This window comes from Natator depressus, chromosome 1 (genome assembly GCF_965152275.1).
Source record: "Natator depressus isolate rNatDep1 chromosome 1, rNatDep2.hap1, whole genome shotgun sequence".
NCBI classification, from domain to species: Eukaryota; Metazoa; Chordata; order Testudines; family Cheloniidae; genus Natator; species Natator depressus.
In genome coordinates this window covers 197,993,470-198,006,651 of record NC_134234.1, presented here as the reverse complement: position 1 = coordinate 198,006,651, position 13,182 = coordinate 197,993,470, and the positions used below count along the sequence as shown (strand labels likewise).

The window sequence follows — 13,182 nt, the reverse complement described above, 5'->3', positions numbered from 1 at the left end:
CTTGCAGTTCGTGCTCATCCAGGTTTCCGTGCGCCTCGTCCAGTGGGGAACTCCGTTTCCCACAAGGCTCCTCTCCCCCCGTGTGTGTGAGGCGGGGTGGGGATGCTGCGTCTGTCCGAGCCTTGGCAATGGCCTTCCCAGCGCCCAGGCCCCAGCTCTATCACTGGCAGCGCCTCACCGCCGCGGCCAGGCCCAAGGTAACGGAGGGGGCGGTGTCCCCCCGTCCCCAGCGCCCAGTCCCCGCGCTGCCCGGGGGCTCCCACGGGGGTCACCAGCAAATCCATGGGGCGCCCCAGGTCACCAGCGCCCAATCAGGGGGCTCCTCGGGCTCGCAGTCAGCCCCATGCGGGGCGCCCTGGTCACCGCTGGCCAATCAGGGGGCTCCTACCCCTGCCACCCGGGGCCCGGCAGCCGGGACCCCTTGGGGTCACTGCACCCGCTCTGCCCCCGGCCTTCCTGTGGCGGGTCACGCCCCCGGGGTCAGTGGAGGCCAAGCCCGGCAGGTGCCCCCTGGGCTCAGCTTTACCCAACTAGGGCATGAGGCCAAGCCCAGGCCTTCAGAAACCACGAGACTGGCTTAAAATCCTGAGATTTATTTGAACAGTAACAAATGTCCATTTATTTTTCTTTGCCTTCTGGTTTCTGAGTGTTTGGGCTCACTGCGGTCATGTTTTCAAGCTTTTCTTGGCCACCATTAGGATTGGAATCCCCCCCCCCCACACACACACACACACTTTCTTTTTTTGAAATGAGAGCAGAGATTCCTGGATAATCATTTGACTCCAAGAGCTGGGGCTTTAAGAAAACCATGAAATATATGGAGGGTGTGTGATAACATCACAGGAGTTGGCAACACTGTCAGCCCCAAATCTATGACATCATGGATTTTAAAATACAAGAACGGCAATTTTTAACTGGCAGTATTATTACTGTTATTTGAATTATAGAGGCCCTTTCCAACCAAGATCAAAGCCCCATTGTCTTAGATGTTGCACAGTCGCCTCCACAAAGAGTTAACAGTGTAAATGGACGATACAGACAAAGGGTGGGATAAAAAGAAATGTCTCCATTTTACAGATGGGAAACTGAGGCAAAGATTTATTTAGTTTCCAACCCTGCAAAGATTTACAAATATACTTAATTTTAAGCATGAGAGTAGTGCCATTGAAGTCAACTGGATTACTCACACACATAAAGATAAGTCTTTCAGGATCAGGAGCTTGGTGACTTGCTCAGGGTCACATAGGAAATCTGTGGCAGAGCCTGGAATTGACTCCAGATCTCGAGTCCTCATCCAGTGCTTTAACCACAAGACAATTTGATTCAGAAATGAATGAGAAACAGGGGGAGTTGTTTGAGGATGGGAGTAATATTTCTGGAGAAAGAGCACAGGCTTTTTCATTGTACTCAAGTGACTGGCTCTAGGCATGACAACATTAAAATGAGAGTTAAAAGGAAGCAAAAAAAATTTTAAGTTAACATTATGTATCTTCTTTGTAGCCAAATTTTGACTCTGATAATGTGGAGCACTGGATCAAGGTAAGGTCATTTGCAAATGAACTTGTGAAACAGAAAAGTAATTGAGTCGGGGAATATGCAGGCTCAGTGGGATGGAAGTGGGACAGAAAGCCTTTCACTCTTATGTTTGCATCCAGTTCAGGTTGACTGTGCCAAAAATTTGTACCATCTGATAATTGCTTGATGGATTCTAGGGAGTAAATTGATGGCTGTCTGGTTTCCTTATGTCTACAACATGCTGTCCACCATCACGGCTGGTAATCATCAACATACCAATGCTTATAACTTAATTACGTATAAATCAAGTATCTTCAGACATGTCAAAGGTAATAAGTCCATGAGAAATGCTAAGTTTCAAAAGAGAGCAAATTTTTGTGGATATTCAAATTCATATTTCATATTCCCTTTTGTTATGATCCTGTTAGTACTTGGTTGAACCACTGAGTACTTGGATAGGATGCAGCCAGGAAAAATTCGCTAACTACAGGATGTGGTGTTGATGATTCAGTAGATGGTACTGTTCATTTAGAGCCCATACTATGCCAGTCCCTGGCAAGATGTACAAGGTCTCTGTGCTACTGGTGGTGCCTTCTTTTGTGTGAAATGTAAATTTGAGGTCCAGACTGCTAGTGATCGTTAAAAAATCCGGTGAAACCGTTTGCAAGACTGGGTGTTAAACTCAAGTATCCTGGCCAAATTCCAGTTTGGTAATTACAGTCTGCCTTCCTGCATTTTCCCAGCAATTAGACCTGCTTACAGTATTCTGTACATCCTATCCTGCCCTCTTGTGAAGTAGTGCTGTGAATTGCCAAACAGCTGCCACATTCCAGGTGACAGCACTTGCAGGATAAGAGCTCCCCTTAACTTTTTGGCATGGGCTTATGAAACACGGATCTGTGTGCGCCAGCCCCACTTATAACACGTCTCTGTTCCCTGTTAACACACTGCTATGCTCAGAGTCAGCCTCAGAATTTGGGGGAGGGATTTCATGATTGTTTAGGACGTGCTTTGTTATAAAAAGCACGTGTAAGAGTATTTACGACTTTCTCCTATAGGAGTAAAACTCCACTGTGCTTGTTTCCTCAATCCTATTGATTGATTTATGTTTTCAATGCTACAATGTTGCATGTTTCAATGCAATGTTTCAATGCAATGTTTTCACAAGGTCTAGAAATGCATTATTTTAGAAAACAAAAGCCGACATTTTCTGCTACAGTTTGAGCTCCTCGAACACAGAGAAGCCTGCAGCCTGGGGGTTGGTGGGGGCCTCTGGCCAGCTCAAACCACAGAGAGTGAAATGTTCCTTAGATACAATCTCTAAAGCCCTTTGTCCTTTTTCAGGGTGAAAGGTGCTATATTGATTCAAGACTAACTATTCATTTTCAGTGATCTGAGCACACACAATGAAGGATCAGAAGATTTTATTTAATTCCCCCCCCACCCCCCCATTATTTATCTTAAAAACAACCAAATGCGATGTGCCTAGATCTATCTATCCTCTGTCCCGAACAAATCCACCACAGCCTCTGGACTGAAAACAAACCTCAGAAATTTCCACCCCATGGGGTAACATTTTTGGAAAGTTATAAGCATCTAAGGACAGAATCTGATCACGTAAGCACTATCTCAGCCTTATCAATAGCATCATGCCCATGTAGTAATGCTTAGGGCCTCAGTCCTATATACATGGATGAACCTTATTTCATGCAGCTCCCTCTACAGTCAGTGGTGCTCTGCACACATGCAGGGGTCCACTCCTCCAGAGTATCTTACAGGATCAGGACTTGGAATCTGTAGTGTTTGACACTGAGTATGTGCAAGTTATAAGAAATGTTTTTCTTCCCTTATTTATTTTTAAAGCGAGTGGAACAAGCCTCCGAGTTTGCCGTTTCTGAAGCTTTTTCCCTTAAAAAGTCAGCTTATCCTCAAAGGCCATGTGGTCCTGTGGTGGATCTGGAAAGAGTAGAGCAGCTGCAGGATCACGATGAGGCTTATGCAGAAGGTGAGTTTGAATAGCACCAGCCCAGAGCTGCTTGAAGGGATTCTGTGAAATCCAACTGGAGTAATGGGCTGAAATTGTGTGTTTTACAGGAGGTGGGACTAGATGACCTAAATGGTCTCTTAAAAATCTATGAACAAGGGTATGTCTACACTACGAAATTAGGTTGAATTTATAGAAGTCGGTTTTGTAGAAAGCGTTTTTATACAGTCAATTGTGTGTGTCCCCACACAAATGCTCTAAGTGCATGTAGTTGGCGGAGTGTGTCCACAGTACCGAGGCAACCATCGACTTGTGGAGCATTGCACTGTGGGTAGCTATCCCACAGTTCCCACAGTCTCTGCTGCCCATCTGAATTCTGGCTAGAAATCCCAGTGCCTGATGGGACTAAAACATTGTCGCGGGTGGTTCTGGGTACAAATCATCAGGCCCCTCTTCCCTCCCTCCCTCCGTGAAAGCAAGGGCAGTCAATCGTTTTGCGCCTTTTTTCTTGAGTTACCTGTGCAGACACCATACCACGGCAAACATGGAGCCCGCTCAGCTCACTGTCACCGTATGTCTCCTGGGTGCTGGCAGACGTGGTACTGCATTGCTACACAGCAACAGTTTATTGCCTTTTGGCAGCAGACAGTGCAGTATGACTGGTAGCCATCATTGACGTAGTCCAGGGAGCTCTTTTAACCAACCTCGGTGAGGTCAGGGGCGCCTGGGCAAACATGGGAGTGATTCAGCCAAGTCATTTCCCTTTTAAGTTTAGTTTCATGGCGATTCAGTCCTACCGGCAGTGCACTGTCTTTTAACCTCCAGCCCGCAGAAGATGATGGCCAGCAGTCATACTGCACCGTCTTCTGCCGAGCACCCAGGAGATGATGACGGCTAGCAGTCATACTGCACAGTCTGCTGACAGCAAGATGTATAAAGATAGATGAAGTGGATCAAAACAAGAAATAGACCAGATTAGTTTTGTATTCATTTTCTCCTCCCTCCCTCCGTGAAATCAATGGCCTGCTAAACCCGGTTTTGAGTTCTATCCTTGAGGGGGCCATTTGTTGATTTTAATTCCCTGTAAGCTATGTCGTCAGTCGCCCCTCCCTCCGTCAGAGCAACGGCAGACAATTGTTCCGTGCCTCTTTTCTGTGCAGATGCCATACCATGGCAAGCATGGAACCCGCTCAGATCACTTTGACAATTAGAAGCACATTAAACACCACACAAATTATCCAGCAGTATATGCGGCACCAGAACCTGGCAAACCAGGCGAGTAGGCAACGTCAGCGATGAGAACATGGACACAGACTTCTCTCAAAGCACAGGCCCTGGCAGCGTGGGCATCATGGTGCTAACAGGGCAGGTTCATGTGGTGGAACGCTGATTCTGGGCTTGGGAAACAAGCACAGACTGGTGGGACCACATAGTGTTGCGGGTCTGGGATGATTCCTGGTGGCTGTGAAACTTTTGCATGCGTAAGGGCACTTTCATGGAACTTTGTGACTTGCTTTCCCCTGCCCTGAGGTGCAAGAATACCAAGATGAGAGCAGCCCTCACAGTTGAGAAGCAAGTGGCGATAGCCCTGTGGAAGCTTGCAACGCCAGACAGCTACCGGTCAGTCGGGAATCAATTTGGAGTGGGCAAATCTACTGTGGGTGCTGCTGTGATGCAAGTAGCCAACGCAATCAAAGATCTGCTGATATCAAGGGTAGTGACCCTGGGAAATGTGCAGGTCATAGTGGATGGCTTTGCTGCAATAGGATTCCCTAACTGTGGTGGGGCCATAGACGGAACCCATATCCCTATCTTGGCACCAGAGCACCAAGCCGGCAAGTACATAAACCGCAAGGGGTACTTTTCAATAGTGCTGCAAGCACTGGTGGATCACAAGGGACGTTTCACCAACATCAGCGTGGGATGGCCAGGTAAGGTACATGACACTCGCATCTTCAGGAACTCTGGTCTGTTTCAAAAGCTGCAGGAAGGGACTTTATTCCCAGACCAGAAAATAAGTGTTGGGGATGTTGAAATGCCTATAGTTATCCTTGGGGACCCAGCCTACCCCTTAATGCCATGGCTCATGAAACCATACACAGGCAGCTTGGACAGTAGTCAGGAGCTGTTAACTACAGGCTGAGCAAGTGCAGAATGGTGGTAGAATGTGCATTTGGACGTTTAAAAGCGTGCTGGTGCAGTTTACTGACTCGGTTAGACCTCAGCGAAACCAATATTCCCACTGTTATTACTACTTGCTGTGCGCTCCACAATATCTGTGAGAGTAAGGGGGAGACGTTTATGGCGGGGTGGGAGGTTGAGGAAAATCACCTGGCCGCTGGTTACGCACAGCCAGACACCAGGGCGGTTAGAAGAGCACAGGAGGGCACGGTGCGCATCAGAGAAGCTTTGAAAACCAGTTTCATGACTGGCCAGGCTACAGTGTGAAAGTTCTGTTTGTTTCTTCTTGATGAAACTCCCCCCCCCCGGTTCACTTTACTTCCCTGTAAGCTAACCACCCTCCCCTCATCCCTTCGATCACCACTTGCAGAGGCAATAAAGTCATTGTTGCTTCACATTCATGCATTCTTTATTAATTCATCACACAAATAGGGGGATAACTACCAAGGTAGCTCAGGAGGGGGCGTGGAGGAGGGAAGGACAAGGCTACACAGGACTTTAAAAGTTTAAAACTTATTGAATGCCAGCCTTCTGTTGCTTGGGCAATCCTCTGGGGTGGAGTGGCTGGGTGGCCGGAGGGCCCCCCACCGTGTTCTTGGGTGTCTGGGTGAGGAGACTATGGAACTTGGGGAGGAGGGCAGTTGGTTACACTGGGGCTGCAGCGGCGGTCTGTGCTCCTGCTGCCTTTCCTGCAGCTCAACCATATGCTGGAGCATATTAGTTTGATCCTCCAGCAGCCTCAGCATTGAATCCTGCCTCCTCTCATCACACTGCCGCCACCTTTCAGCTTCAGCCCTCTCTTCAGCCCGCCACCTCTCCTCCCGGTCATTTTGTGCTTTCCTGCACTCTGACATTGTCTGCCTCCACGCATTCGTCTGTGCTCTGGCAGTGTGGGAGGACAGCATGAGCTCCGAAAGCATTTAATCGCGAGTGCGTTTTTTTTGCCTTCTAATCTTTGCTAGCCTCTGGGAAGAAGATCTTGTGATCCTTGAAACACATTGCAGCTGGTGGAGGAAAAAAAAGGGACAGTGGTATTTAAAAAGACACATTTTAATAGAACAATGGGTACATACTTTCACGGTAAACCCTGCTGTTAACATTACATACATAGCACATGTGCTTTCATTCCAAGGTCACATTTTGCCTCCCCCCAGCGCGTGGCTAACAGCGGGGAACATTTCTGTTCAGTTACAGGCAAACAGCCCAGCAGGAACGGGCACCTCTGAATGTCCCCTTAAGAAAAGCACCCTATTTCAACCAGGTGACCGTGAATGATATCACTCTCCTGAGGATAACACAGAGAGATAAAGAACAGATGTTGTTTGAACGCCAGCAAACATACACTGCAATGCTTTGTTCTACAATGATTCCCAAGTATGTGCTACTGGCCTGGAGTGGTAAAGTGTCCTACCATGGTGGACGGAATAAGGCTGCCCTCCCCAGAAACCTTTTACAAAGGTTTTGGGAGTACATCCAGGAGAGCTGCGAATGCCAGGGCAAATCAATCATTAAACATGCTTGCTTTTAAACCATGTATAGTATTTTATAAGGTACACTCACCAGAGGTCCCTTCTCCGCCTGGCGGGTCCGGGAGGCAGCCTTGGGTGGGTTTGGGGGGTACTGGCTCCAGGTCCAGAGCGAGAAACAGTTCCTGGCTGTCGGGAAAAGCGGTTTCTCCGCTTGCTTACTGTGAGCTATGTTCCTCATCCCCAAAACCTGCTTCCGTGTTGCCTCCATGTCCATTGAAGGAGTCAAACAACACGGCTGGGGTAGTGGTGGCTGAACCCCCTAAAATGGCATGCAGCTCATCATAGAAGCAGCATGTTTTGGGCTCTGACCCGGAGCGGCCGTTCGCCTCTCTGGTTTTCTGGTAGGCTTGACTCAGCTCCTGAAGTTTCATGCGGCACTGCTTCGGGTCCCTGATATGGCCTCTGTCCTTCATGTCTTGGGAGATTTTGACAAATGTTTTGGCATTTCGAAAACTGGAACGTAGTTCTGATAGCATGGATTCCTCTCCCCATACAGCGATCAGATCCCGTACCTCCCGTTCGGTCCATGCTGGAGCTCTTTTGTGATTCTGGGACCCCATCATGGTCACCTCTGCTGATGAGCTCTGCATGGTCACTTGCAGCTTGCCATGCTGGCCAAACAGGAAATTGAAATTCAAAAGTTCGTGGACCTTTTCCTGTCTACCTGACCAGTGCATCTGAGTTGAGAGTGCTGTCCAGAGCGGTCATAATAGAGCACTCTGGGATAGCTTCCAGAGGCCAATACCGTCTAATTGTGTCCACAGTACCCCAAATTCAACCCGGCAAGGCCGATTTCAGCGCTAATCCCCTTGTCGGCGGTGGAGTAAGGAAATTGATTTTAAGAGCCCTTTAAGTCGAAAAAAGGGCTTCATTGTGTGGACGGGTGCAGGGTTAAATCGATTTAATGCTGCTAAATTCAACCTCAACTCCTAGTGTAGACCAAGGCTAATTTTATTTGATCTTTTTCATTCCCATGGAAGCTTCCCCTCCCCCCAAATTAATAAGTGTTCCCTGTGTAATGTTGCATCCCAAACCCTGCAGAACTACAAATCTGAAACTTAAATGTCTGTAAGCAAAAGGGAAACTGACTTCAATTATTTCTGTTGTCCAAAGTGAAGGAAATGCAAAAGCTAAACTGACGGGGGGCGGGGGGGGGAAGAGTTGGAAGCAAATTGGAGTTTTATATATATTATTTTGCAGCACCTAAAAATGTTCTAGAACAAATAGAAAGACAAGGTCTCTCAGAGTTCATTCTAATAAATTCAAAGTCAGTTCTTTCACTTGTAATAATATGAGGCACTATTAATAGCACAGATGAATAAATCTGTCTACACTCAGATTTCTGTATATAATGTCAAATGTCTCTCCCAGATGGAGCTAACTCTCTGTAAGTGTCTGAAATATGGAAGATGCCTCCTTTTTTTCTTCCCCTGCCTTTGTATCAGTGTTCTGGAACTGCCTGTAAGCCTTTTATCTATGCCCCACAATAATAATACATAAGAATATTGATTATTTGCAGTCACCCCACCATGTTAAGAAACATACTGATAAGGAAAGCGTGAAAGCTCCTTTACTCCAAATATGAGGAGTCTGCACTCTGTTGTCCAAGAATGACACAGCCTCAACAAGACAAACTGACTTCTGTTTTTCTTATTGAATAATCTTTGTTGTTGTTGCTGTTAAATTGGGCTAATTATAGACTGATAAAAGGGATAAAAGGACTTGAAAGGGATTAAAAAGCCTCAGTTTGTCTTTTTTTGAACCTTTTTAGAATATTTAAAGAAGCCTAAAAGGGAAATTTTTGGTGGTGGTGGTCTGTTATTTTAAAAGGTTGCTTATACTTTTCCTAAGAAATATCTGGAATGCTAAGTTATATCCTCCATGATTTTTATTGTATAACTTAGGTGCAGTACCAGAGAGACTTGGAGTGAGTGCTTTCTTAGTTCTTAATTAAAGGAGTAGGGTTTTGTATTTAAAAAAAAAATTCTTCCAACTGTTTGTCAGGCATTTGAGTTAGGATAGGTTCCTGGGTTAGTGGTTCCTGGGTTAGTGGCCAGTCCTTGCCTACAGACAGCCCCCCAACCTGAAGCAAATACTCACCAGCAAACACATACCACACAACAGAACCACTAACCCAGGAACCTATCCTTGCAACAAAGCCCGTTGCCAACTGTGCCCACATATCTATTCAGGGGACACCATCACAGGGCCTAATAACATCAGCCACACTATCAGAGACTCGTTCACCTGCACATCCACCAATGTGATATATGCCATCACGTGCCAGCAATGCCCCCTCTGCCATGTACATTGGTCAAACTGGACAGTCTCTACATAAAAGAGTAAATGGACACAAATCAGATGTCAAGAATTATAACATTCATAAACCAGTCGGAGAACACTTCAGTCTCTCTGGTCACGTGATTACAGACATGAAAGTTGCTATATTACAACAAAAAAACTTCAAATCCAGACTCCAGCGAGAAACTGCTGAATTGGAATTCATTTGCAAATTGGATACAATTAACTTAGGCTTGAATAGAGACTGGGAGTGGCTTAGTCATTATGCAAGGTAGCCTATTTCCGCTTGTTTTTTCCTACCCCCCCCCCCCCCAGACGTTCTTGTTAAACCCTGGATTTGTGCTGGAAATGGCCCACCTTGATTATCATACACAATGTAAGGAGAGTGATCACTTTAGATAAGCTATTACCAGCAGGAGAGTGGGGTGGGAGGAGGTATTTTTTCATGCTTTGTGTGTATATAATAAGATCTTCTACACTTTCCACAGTATGCATCCGATGAAGTGAGCTGTAGCTCATGAAAGCTTATGCTTAAATAAATTGGTTAGTCTCTAAGGTGCCACAAGTACTCCTTTTCTTTTTGCGAATACAGACTAACATGGCTGTTACTCTGAAACCTATAATATTTCCAATCCTAGTAAAACCTTTTATCACCATAGCCCAGGAGCTGCTCAATGATTGGATGAATTCCAAACTGAGACTGGAGCTAGAAAGTGACCAAGAAGAGAATGTTGGAGATAATGGTGCTGAAGAGGCCCCTGCTGGCTTTGTGAAGTACGAGAGGTTTGATGGTGAGAACACAAAACATTTCTTAACTTATTGTTTGGGGATAACAGTGGTTAGTTCGTAGGCTTGAAAGGCAGGAATCACGTACATACCAAGGTAATAGTCTCCTTAGGAACAACCAGAGTCAGTAGAGTCCTTGGTTTTTCCCAGCTCTTACAATAATTTGCTGTGTGACATTACAGAAATAAGCCTCAAAATCTTCGTGCTTCATTTTCTCCTTATGTAAAATGGAGATAATATTTCCCTAACTCAGAAGGGCGAAAGGCTTGTAAGATTTGTGCAACAGTTTGAGATCTTTAGATGCAGGGCAGTAAAGATTGGTAAAGTATTATCATCCTCATCCTCCTCCTCTAAACATAGTGAATTTGAGACTGCTTTAGATTCTTGAGCCTAAATGGAGTGCAATCAATATGGCTTCTTTCATCAGGATTACATTTACAAACTGGGCAGTTCTCTGTTTAATCACTTTGTTTGATGGCATTAGGCTCTGGAGTTTGTTAATTACAAACTAGTGTGAGGTGATCTGGATTCTTTGTTATAGATTTGTGTGGTTATCTGGAACAAGAAAAGGAAAGTACCACTGTTCAGGATTTTCTGCAGAATCTTCTGCAAAATGAAGTGGTAGATTGTGGGATATTAGAAGGCCTCAGGATTGAAGAAATCAAGGAAAAGAAAAAAACAAGGGACCCACGAATTACCATGGAGCTAAGACACAAGCAGGTGAGGAAAAGGCAGTATATTGAAACCGATATAAGGAAACACTCTTTTTATGCAACTTATATTCACCTGTGTAACTCATTGCCACATGATATAATTGACGCAAATAGATTAGGACAGTTCTCAAAAGGTTAAGGCATTTCGGTGAATGAAGATAGCATTTGCACTAGCTCAGGGCTGTAATATTGATCTCCACCATGGATCTGTGCACTCCAGGAACGGACAGCAAGTGACTGTTCTTTGCTAACCTCCCTACTCAAGTCAGGAGTAAGCAGAGTGCTAATTGCATCTCCCTATTTAGTAACCAACCTCTTAAGCATTAAGGTCTCATCCTTCTGTTAGTACTCATCTCGAATACCTGGGCAAATGGGTCGGGGGGAAGGAATCCTTCACCCAGGCTGCAAAGTGGTGTCCCTGTGTGCTGCCGTTTACCTGGCCGTTTTGTGCTAATGCACGCAGAGGACCGCACAGTGTGAGGCTCTGTTCTACATATGGGATGCTGCTTTCACATCACCCTACCTCTAATCCAGCCCTCCATTTGAACTGTGGAGCACTGATGTAGGGTCCGGGCCCTAGAAATCATGTGGAATGTATACAGTTGTCCTGTAGACTTAGTACAAGAGAGTCACAGATAGCTACAGTATCCATCATACTCTGAGTTCAGTCATTTTGAAAAAAAAGAAAAAGTGTTCAGTCATTTCTGATGCTGTCTCAGAACAAGATGATTTTTAATGCTTCACCATCAATGTTGTTGGCCCGCAGTGAAAACCAGGTGCTAAGTTTGGGGGGTGGGAAGGGGACCAAAAAAAAAAAAAAAACACCCAACAAAAAAACAACCCTCACAATTGTTAAGAATCACAACGTTATAAACAAAAACCAATTGTAAATGGGTATTCTTAAATGGAGCATTTAATAGTATTTCAGCCATAGGACCACAAGACTCAAACATTCCCCAACACAAATTATTCCCACTCACAGCTACCTTTAATATGGCATCAAAGGGAGTCCATCCTACAGTTTTAAACCTCCTGTGCTCTGGGGCTGTGTGTCCCAGTTACTGATCCTCTCTGTTGGGCTTCTGCCACCATCTATTTCAAATTGTGCTTGCCCTGAAAGGCCCTCCACATTCTGCTTAGATCCTTAAAAAAAAATAAAAAAAAATAGCACTGGTTGCTACAAGACTGATAGCCCAAAGTGCTGATGTCTTCATAAATCCACAGAAGAGTATATACCACAGGTAGCAGGGCAAGTTTTCCTCACCAAAATACCTCAACCTTGTCCAGATAACTTGCATCCAAGTTTGAGGAACTTTCTGGATCATTAACGTTGATTTTTAATAAGTCTTAGAAATCTGGAGTAGTTTAAGAGAACTGGAAGAAAGCTAATGTGCCAATATTTAAAAAGGATAAACAGAATGACCTGAGAAATTATAGGCCCGTCAGCATGACATCTATCCCAGGCAATATGTTCCTAAAGGTTGAACCTGGATCAATTACCCTGCAAGCTGCTTAACCCTTTCTGGCCATGTTTCACACTTTGTATAAGATTCATTGCAATTATATAACAGTGGTAGCACAATGATTTGCATGGTCATACTCGAATCAGGTAACATCACAGTGTGTATATACATACATATACACCCACTACTGGTTGGGATTGTACTCTGTGCACACAAGTGTAATCGAGTCATGATCACTTGAACCTAAGCAATTACTAATTTTCACTAGATCTGTTCAGAATTTGACTCCTTTGACAAGACTACCAACAAGGGAGACAGTGATGCTGATTCAGATTTTTGATTACATCAGTTTTACACTGGTATCACTCCACTGACTTCAGTAGCATTAATCCTGACCCCTCGTGACAGAGGTGCCATCCCTGTATCCCTCTTATGACATGAGACGGTGCTGCAGCCGCTCTGCTTCAGTTTCCCCAACAGAGCTTAGCACGCTTCAGTTAAGGATGTGGCTTAGCCCTACAGCCAAGCCACTGAGGGAGTTTTAACCCTTTCCAGGGTATCAGAGTCCTCAAGTCAAAGTCCAACACAAATACGAAGCAAAAGAACCTTCAGCCCACTGGGCTCAGCATACAGCCCCATTGCTTTCAGCTGACCCCAGCTGCAGCAGCTTGCCTTAATGCCCACCAGTAGGTACCTGGTAACAAATTAAA

At 45.3% G+C, this 13,182-nt stretch overlaps 1 protein-coding gene across 1 annotated transcript in view; it reads left to right on the top strand.

Moving 5' to 3' along the window:
- Positions 1 to 69: 69 nt before the first annotated feature.
- CCDC191 (coiled-coil domain containing 191) overlaps positions 70 to 13,182 on the top strand; it is a 36,180-nt gene continuing 23,067 nt past the window's right edge. The window contains exons 1-5 of the mRNA XM_074974183.1: positions 70 to 197; positions 1,501 to 1,539; positions 3,379 to 3,520; positions 10,170 to 10,301; positions 10,838 to 11,016. Of these exons, the coding sequence (XP_074830284.1) occupies positions 129 to 197; positions 1,501 to 1,539; positions 3,379 to 3,520; positions 10,170 to 10,301; positions 10,838 to 11,016 (561 nt within the window). The 5' untranslated portion in view covers positions 70 to 128. The remainder of the gene's footprint in view (positions 198 to 1,500; positions 1,540 to 3,378; positions 3,521 to 10,169; positions 10,302 to 10,837; positions 11,017 to 13,182) is intronic.